This window comes from Grammomys surdaster, unplaced genomic scaffold, assembly GCF_004785775.1.
Source record: "Grammomys surdaster isolate TR1022 unplaced genomic scaffold, NIH_TR_1.0 140, whole genome shotgun sequence".
NCBI classification, from domain to species: domain Eukaryota; kingdom Metazoa; phylum Chordata; class Mammalia; order Rodentia; family Muridae; genus Grammomys; species Grammomys surdaster.
The window spans coordinates 2,014,137-2,022,644 of NW_021604598.1; the positions used below are offsets into that span (position 1 = coordinate 2,014,137).

The following is an 8,508-nucleotide window of genomic DNA, read 5'->3' on the forward strand; positions in this document are numbered from 1 at the left end:
AAATCTAGCATAGCAACAAGTTAGAGATGATTGCTCAGGGCACGTGAGCTGTCACAGACTTGCATCCTGGCATCGTGTTTGTTGTCTCCGAGTCAGGTATGCATGTGTGAAGGGGTGTCAAAGTTTGAGGTCAGATGTGAGGTCAAAAGTGTCCCTAGTTGATCTTTTGATTCAGCTTGGATTGCAGAATCGCACTGGTTACCCCGCAGAGGTGGCGGCGCTCCCGGGAAGAGCGCGCAGATGCTCTGCTGAGAGAACAGGCTCACAACAGCGTTGTAGACAGAGTCCCGCTGCACTCTGGGAAATAAAGATCGGTGCCGGAGTCGACTCTAATTTAGACGCCTGCGAACGCTGCGCACACGCACACGTGTCCGAGTCTCGCTGGCACTTGATCCCCTTTCTTCGCCGCGTGCGCGGAGGATGTCTTAGGGGCGTGGCTCCCATACTCAGCCAGCTGGAGGTCAAAGCGAAACATCAGTTAAGGAAGGTATCTTCACATTCTCGTCTTCGAACCACCTTTCCTGCATACTACGACTCCTCAAGCTAATACAAGTAACCCCTCCATCCACCCTTGCTCCAAGGGGCGCCGGTGGGAGGGGCCGAGGATGGGCGTGGCTTGGAGACCTCGCGCTTTATCTCAGACTCTATACCAAGGGTGGTGGGTGTTTGGGCAGGACATCTCAGCATCCCCCCCCCCTCCTTCGCCAGGGATGACGCGGAAGAGCATGGTGACCCCCAGAGGGCTTTAGACCATTAGGCCGACCTCCACGTAGACCCTTCCCCCATGGAAGACCGCTCTTGCCTGGCTAGCTCGCCTGCACTAAGGCCGAGAGCAGCCCAGTGCGCGCTCGCCTCCTGTCAGCTCGCCCCCCATCACTGCCTCTGTCACCGCCCCCTCCTTGGAAACCAAGTTACCAACGTTTAAACCAATCCCTGGGCGCAATTCTGCCACCCCCACACTCCACCCGCTGCGCTGCGCGATCCTCCCAGCCGGGTTCTCCATCACTCGCGCTCCCCTCGCCTTCTGCGCTCTCCCCTCCCCGGCAGCGGCGGCAATGCCGGGGCCTTCGCCAGGGCTGCGCCGAGCGGTCCTCGGCCTCTGGGCTGCCCTGGGCCTGGGAATCCTAGGCATCTCAGGTAAGAAGAGCCCGCCCGCGGAGCCAGGTGGATAAGGCGGGGGCGGAATTGAAGGACCAGAGAGGGCGGCCCGGGTGTCCCTTCCAGGCTCCGCCCTCTTCTAGCTTCCCACGCTCTGTCACCACCTGGAGCTTCGGGCTTCTCCTCTTTTTTCCTCCACCCCAATACACCTCAATCTTTCAGATCTGAACCCAGCACCTTTTCTGGATTTGGGGTTTTGCACCCAACCTGGCTCAGGAGATACTGTGGCTCTCCTGTTCTCTCCTGTTCTGTCGTGCCCTATGGTTCACAGACTGGCATCATCCCTATTCATAATCCTCAACGACCCCATCTCCTCAACTGTCATAACTCAGGAGGCTCTGTTCCCTCTCCACCTGGAGCCCTGGCAACTGGTTTTCAAGGGCTTTCCCCGCAGTTCCTTCCCGGAGTCCAGCCTTGTGGCTTTCTGTCCAAGTTACTCAAGTTTGGGGACAATCTCCTTTAAGCCTTTGACTCAGTCTCATTTCTACTTTGGTTTTGCCCCCAGCCTCGATGTCTTTCCCCCATTTCCTGACGACTTGTCAGGATGATAAGAGTGACTTGGTTCCCCCTCCCCCTCCCCCCAACTGGAATCTCCTCCTCCTCACTATTGACGTGCGCATCTGAGACCCCATCCCGCACCGAGTTTCCCCATCTCTGCCATAGAGAGCAAGGCTTCCAGAGACGCCCCTCTAAGATTGCGTCAGTCCCGAATCTTGAATGGGATGCGGGACTCCCGTGCTATTTCTTGGCGGTGGTCTCTCCTCGTCCTTACAGACACTCCTGGTTTGGGATATGGGGGCCTTTAAGATTTTAGAGATGGGGTCCCTAGGCTGAGCCCGCGTTTTCCCGGGCAGCGGTCGCGTTAGAACCTCTCTGGGCGGACCTTCAGCCCCGAGTGGCGCTCGTGGAGCGCGGGGGCTCGCTGTGGCTCAACTGCAGCACTAACTGTCCGCGGCCGGAGCGCGGTGGCTTGGAGACCTCGCTACGCCGAAACGGGACGCAGAGAGGTCTGCGCTGGCTGGCTCGGCAGCTGGTGGACATCCGAGAGCCTGAGACCCAGCCGGTCTGCTTCTTCCGCTGCGCGCGCCGCACACTCCAAGCGCGGGGCCTCATCCGAACTTTCCGTGAGTTCTGGGTGGGCACGCCCCTTGGGTCTCTGGACCCTCCCTAAAGCTCCGCCCACCCGTCATCTGATCCCACCTTCCTAGACTTGTCTTGAAAGCGCTAGAGCCTAGGTTTTGGTCCCTTGCAGAGCGACCGGATCGGGTAGAGCTGATGCCTCTCCCTCCTTGGCAGCCTGTGGGCGAGAACTTCACCTTGAGTTGCAGGGTCCCGGGAGCAGGACCCCGAGCGAGCCTCACACTGACCCTGCTGAGAGGCACACAGGAGCTGATTCGCCGCAGTTTCGTAGGCGAACCACCCCGAGCGCGGGGTGCGATGCTCACCGCCACGGTCCTGGCGCGCAGGGAGGATCACAGGGTCAATTTCTCATGCCTCGCAGAGCTTGACCTGCGGCCACACGGCTTGGGACTGTTTGCAAACAGCTCGGCCCCCAGACAGCTCCGCACTTTTGGTGAGTGTGGACCTTAACTGACAGGTTTTAGGGCAGTCAAGCGTGGTGGTGTAGGCCCTAAGTCCCAGCCCAAGCAGAACTAAGGCGAATCTCCTGTGAATTTAAAGTCCAGCCTGGTCTACATAGCCAGGGCTGTATAGTTAAATCCCCAAACGTTTAGCAGATAGCCCTTACTTCAACACAAGTACTAGCTTAAGTGCTTTCTTCTGTGGGTTTTTTCTTTATGCATTTATTTATTGAGAGAAACAGAGAGAGTGCGTGTATGCTTTTATGCACATGCCACTGTGCATGTGTGGACGTTAAAGGATAAGTAGGAATTAGTTCTCTCCTTCCATCATATGAGTCCTGGGGATCAAATCAAGTCGTCAGGTTTAGCGACAAGCGCCTATACTTGTGGAGCCATCTCGCCCGCTCTTCTGTATTTTTAGAACGACCAAACAATGCATGCAAATTGGTTGGTCAACACTGAATGCTTTGTTCTTAAATTCAAGCTCTGTTCTTTGTCTACTCCAGCCATGCCTCTATTTCCCCCGAGCCTTATTGCTCCCCGATTCTTAGAAGTGGGCTCAGAAAGGCCGGTGACTTGCACGTTGGACGGACTGTTTCCTGCCCCAGAAGCCGGGGTTTACCTCTCTCTGGGAGATCAGAGGCTTCATCCTAATGTGACCCTCGATGGGGACAGCCTTGTGGCCACTGCCACAGCTAGAGCAAGCGCAGAACAGGAAGGCACCAAACAGCTGGTGTGCATCGTGACCCTCGGGGGCAAAAGCAGGGAGACACAGGAAAACCTGACTGTCTACAGTAAGGGGAATCCAGGAGGGTCTTCAATGGCTGGGGCTGGGGCCAGGGGCAGAGTCTCACAAAGGCGGGGCTTATAAAGTGGGCGGGACCTCCACACCAGAACGAGCAGGGCCTGAGAGTTCGGGGCAGGAGCAGATAGAAGCTGGAAATGAATAAATAGATGGGGTTGAGTTACCTGAGTGGGGAGTGAACCCCACACAATTCTCCGCCCCCAGGCTTCCCGGCTCCTCTTCTGACTTTGAGTGAGCCAGAAGCCCCCGAGGGAAAGATGGTGACCATAAGCTGCTGGGCAGGGGCTCGAGCCCTTGTCACCTTGGAGGGAATTCCAGCTGCAGTCCCGGGGCAGCCCGCTGAGCTCCAGTTAAATGTCACAAAGAACGACGACAAGCGGGGCTTCTTCTGCGACGCTGCCCTCGATGTGGACGGGGAAACTCTACGAAAGAACCAGAGCTCTGAGCTTCGTGTCCTGTGTGAGTGGATGTTCACCCTATCTCTGTGACCGCCAAGGACCCTACAGGCTCCATCTTTAACCTTTTATCTCCTTTGCCTCATGCCGGCAGATGCGCCCCGGCTGGATGACTTGGATTGTCCCAGGAGCTGGACGTGGCCAGAGGGTCCAGAGCAGACCCTCCATTGCGAGGCCCGTGGAAACCCTGAGCCCTCGGTGCACTGTGCAAGGCCTGACGGCGGGGCGGTGCTGGCGCTCGGCCTCTTGGGTCCAGTGACTCGTTCTCTCGCAGGCACTTACCGATGCACAGCAGTCAATGGGCAAGGCCAGGCAGTCAAGGATGTGACCCTGACCGTGGAATGTGAGTAGAGAGAGGTGTGCATGATCATCTCTTTCAGTTCATAGAGTTCAGGGAGACTGGCCTATATGGAAAGGAAAGAAGCTTGGGTTCAGCAGGGTGGTGGTGACTGGGCACAGTCTGGCAAAAACAGGCAATCGAGAGAGTGTACCTGGGAAGTTGCGATGGGCGCTTTGTGGGAATTAGTCAACAGCATCTGGAGACCTCAGGAAAGGGCCCGGATCCCCTCAAGTCATCTCCAAAACCCATGTGAAGGTGGGAGAGGAAAACGCCCACCTTTTCATGCTTTCCCACACATGTATCACACAGAGTAAATAGATAAATAAAATGGTTCATGCCGGAGTGAGAAGCTGTCTCCCAAAGGTACAGAGCAGTGGTAGTCCATGCCTTTAGTCCCAGCACTCAGTAGACAAAGGCAGGCAGATCTCTGTGAGTTTGAGGCCAGCCTGGTCTACAGAGCAAGTTCCAGGCTTGCCTGGTCTACACAGAGAAATCCTGTCTCAAAACAAACAAACAAACAAACCCAAAATCCATTCCAGATGCCCCAGCGCTGGACAGTGTAGGCTGCCCAGAACAAATTACTTGGCTGGAGGGAACAGAGGCATCACTTAGCTGTGTGGCTCACGGGGTCCCACCACCTAACGTGAGTTGTGTGCGCTCTGGAAAGGAGGAACTTATGGAAGGGCCGCTGCAAGTGGCCCGGGAGCACGCTGGCACTTACCGATGTGAAGCCATTAACGCCAGAGGGTCAGCGGCCAAAAATGTGGCTGTCACGGTGGAATGTGAGTAGGGGTGACTACGGGAAAGTTCATACCCGCGTCCTCAGTTCCCAGTGTGAGCTCTTGTTTCCCTGGTTCCTAGATGGTCCCAGTTTTGAAGAGTTGGGCTGCCCCAGCAACTGGACGTGGGTAGAGGGATCTGGAAAGCTGTTTTCCTGTGAAGTTGATGGGAAGCCCGAACCACGTGTGGAGTGCGTGGGCTCTGAGGGTGCAAGCGAAGGAGTAGTGTTGCCCCTGGTGTCCTCAAACTCTGGTCCTAGAAACTCTATGACCCCTGGTAACCTGTCACCGGGCATTTACCTCTGCAACGCCACCAACCGGCACGGCTCCACGGTCAAAACAGTCGTCGTGAGCGCGGAGTGTGAGCAGGGTCCCAGGTGGGCGGAAAGTACCGGGTGTCCCAGGATCCTTGCTTTCCCTGACGCCCCTCCTTATGGTGGCTGATCTGCAGCGCCGCCACAGATGGATGAATACAGTTGCCCGAGTCACCAGACATGGCTGGAAGGAGCTGAGGCTACCACACTGGCCTGCAGTGCCAGGGGCCGCCCCTCTCCACGGGTGCGCTGCTCCAGGGAGGGTGCCGCCAGGCTGGAGAGGCTACAGGTGTCCCGAGAGGATGCAGGGACCTACCGCTGTGTGGCCACCAACGCGCATGGCACGGATTCACGGACGGTCACTGTAGGTGTGGAATGTGAGTGAGGACAGCGGTCAATGAAGCTGACTCAGACCGCTAGAAAAGTGTCTTGAGGGTTGGTAGGTAGTCCAGTGGGTAGAGCGCTCAATTAGCACTCACTAAGCTGTAAATCTATTCCCAATATTCTTTAATTTTAACACTTGGGAGACAGAGACAGGCAGATCTCTCTTCCAGATTAGCCTGCTGTCTGTCCAGGACAGCTTAGTTACAAAGGGGCTACAGCCCCCTCCCCCAAGATTACATAGGCCCTCTCTGGTTCCCTGTCTCTCTGCCCCACCCCAGCCATGGGAGGAGGAAACAACCGCAAACCCATGGAAATTCAGAGACTTCTCTGAGTCTCCCCCCACCCCACCCCAGTAAGAAACAAGCACTTTTGTTTCCACAGTCGGTAGGTGGTGACTTGGGAGGTAGCAGTTTTGCCCACGCAGCCCAAGAGGGGTGGTCTCAGGCCTCCTAGGGTGCTAAGCAGCATCTTCATCTCCCTGCAGACCGGCCTGTGGTGGCTGAGCTGGCAGCCTCTCCCACAAGCGTGCGGCCAGGCGGTAACTTCACTCTGACCTGCCGTGCAGAGGCCTGGCCTCCAGCCCAGATCAGCTGGCGCGTGCCCCCGGGGGCTCTCAACCTCGGCTTCTCCAGCAACAACAGCACGCTGAGCGTGGCGGGCGCCATGGGCAGCCATGGCGGCGAGTATGAGTGTGCAGCGACCAATGCGCATGGGCGCCACGCACGGCGCATCACGGTGCGCGTGGCCGGTGAGTGGCGGGCTCCTGGGGTAGAAGTGGGGGTGAGGGACATGCACCAAGGAGTGACCTAGGCCTTGGGGTAACTGACCTCCACTCTGACTCTTTGTATACAATACCAAAGGGGGCCAATGTAGAGGCCAAGAGCTCCTGATGGGTGGGGTCGTTTGGGACAGATTAGGGTAAGGAAGTGGAGAATGGGAAGAAGCCGGGGCAATGATGCTCACATTTTGTTCCAGCACCTGGGAGATGGAGATAGTTGTTCCTGAACTTAAGGTCATCCTCAGCTATACAGGGATACAGGGAGTACAAGGCCTGCCTATGCCACATAAGACCTGTTTCAAATACAAATAGGAGAAAGGAACTCTTAGGACAGACGGGTGTGTGTGTCTAGAATGGTTGCTAGGAGTTAAGAAACACTTGCCCTAGTTCACTCTTCACCATGTTACTGTGGGGAACTGGAGACAGAGATATTGTTGGTGACCCCAATTCATGACTGTCCTGGGGCTGGGGTCTGTCAGAGCTAGAGGAAGGCTGAGCTGGTCCCTCTAAGTTGTCTCCTTAGGGAGATGGAGGAACTGGAGCATAAGAGGGTATGAGGGGCTTATAATCGCTTGGCCTAAGAGGGGTGCATATTGGTATTTTGGGGTTCCTCTGAGGAGGGAGAGGCCTTTCTGGGGCCTCTTCTTCCATCGGGCTGCAATGACAGGTGCATGGAGGGCTCAAGGGAGACAGGAGGCTTGCCCAAGCTGGCGAGGGTCTGCGCCCACAGGTCCATGGCTGTGGGTCGCTGTGGGCGGTGCGGCAGGGGGCGCGGCGCTGCTGGCCGCAGGGGCCGGCTTGGCCTTCTACGTGCAATCCACCGCTTGCAAGAAGGGCGAGTACAACGTCCAGGAGGCTGAGAGCTCAGGCGAGGCGGTGTGTCTCAATGGCGCGGGCGGGACACCGGGTGCAGAAGGAGGAGCAGAGACCCCGGGCACTGCCGAGTCACCCGCAGATGGCGAGGTTTTCGCCATCCAGCTGACATCTTCCTGAGCCCGTACCCAGCTCCCCCAGGGGCTTCGCAAGCACAGGGGTGGACGTATGTATTGTTCGCTCTCTATTTATTCAACTCCAGGGGCGTCGCTCCTATTTTCTACCCATTCCCTTCAATAAAATTTTTATAAAGGAGTCTAGGTCTCTGTAATGTGCAGCAATGGGGCTTGAATCCCAATCTCAAGGTATATACATCTCAGATCTGCTGAGAGGGTCATCATCTTCAGTGGAATAAAGATGCCTGTATTTTAAAAAAAAAAAAATTAGCTAGGCGGTGGTGGCGCATGCCTTTAATCCCAGCACTTGGGAGGCAGAGGCAGGTGGATTTCTGAGTTCGAGGCCAGCCTGGTCTACAGAGTGAGTTCCAGGACAGCCAGGGCTACACAGAGAAACCCTGTCTTGAAAAAACAAAAAAAATTATTTATTCATAAAGTAAATATGTGAATACACGGTCACTGTCTTCCACACACCAGAAGAGGGCACTGGATCCCATTACAGATGGTTGTGAGAGCCACCATGTAGTTGCTGGGAACTGAACTCAGGACCCTTGGAAGAGCAGTCAGTGTTCTTAACTGCTGAGCCATCTCTCCAGCTTTCTCTCTCTCTCTCTCTCTCTCTCTTTCTCTCTTTCTTTTTTTCAAGACAGGGTTTCAGTTGGAGGCCAGTCTGAGATAAGAGCTCTCTATCCCAAAAGCAAACCAACAGAATGTTATAGGGGCTCAGTTGGTAAAGTGGTTGCCACAGGGTCTGAGGAAGCAGAGACAAGGAGATCTCTGAGTTTGAGCCCAGCCTAGACTACGGCGAGAGCTCCAGGACAGCCAGGACTACACAGAGAAACCATGTCTTGAAAAAACATGTTCTCCATTCAGAGCACTTCTTTTCTTCTATTGTTATGAATTCCCATGTTTCCAGTATGCTCCAA

General features: G+C 55.8%; 1 protein-coding gene across 1 annotated transcript; it reads left to right on the top strand.

Moving 5' to 3' along the window:
* Positions 1-832: 832 nt before the first annotated feature.
* Positions 833-7,722, top strand: Icam5 (intercellular adhesion molecule 5). Its single transcript, XM_028763885.1, has 11 exons — positions 833-1,137; positions 2,013-2,282; positions 2,411-2,731; positions 3,245-3,532; positions 3,748-4,002; positions 4,093-4,341; positions 4,878-5,120; positions 5,200-5,478; positions 5,569-5,808; positions 6,300-6,563; positions 7,324-7,722. The coding sequence occupies exons 1-11, from the start codon at positions 1,056-1,058 to the stop codon at positions 7,584-7,586; spliced, it is 2,754 nt and encodes a 917-aa protein (XP_028619718.1). The 5' UTR covers positions 833-1,055; the 3' UTR covers positions 7,587-7,722.
* The last annotated feature ends 786 nt before the right edge of the window (positions 7,723-8,508 follow it).

Bases quoted from the DNA above. Each gene is read 5' to 3' on its own strand.
- Icam5 (XM_028763885.1), top strand. From the start codon at position 1,056: ATGCCGGGGCCTTCGCCAGGGCTGCGCCGAGCGGTCCTCGGCCTCTGG. The intron at 5,479-5,568 runs GTGAGCAGGGTC...GCTGATCTGCAG, and splicing joins AGTCGTCGTGAGCGCGGAGT to CGCCGCCACAGATGGATGAA. The intron at 6,564-7,323 runs GTGAGTGGCGGG...CTGCGCCCACAG, and splicing joins CATCACGGTGCGCGTGGCCG to GTCCATGGCTGTGGGTCGCT.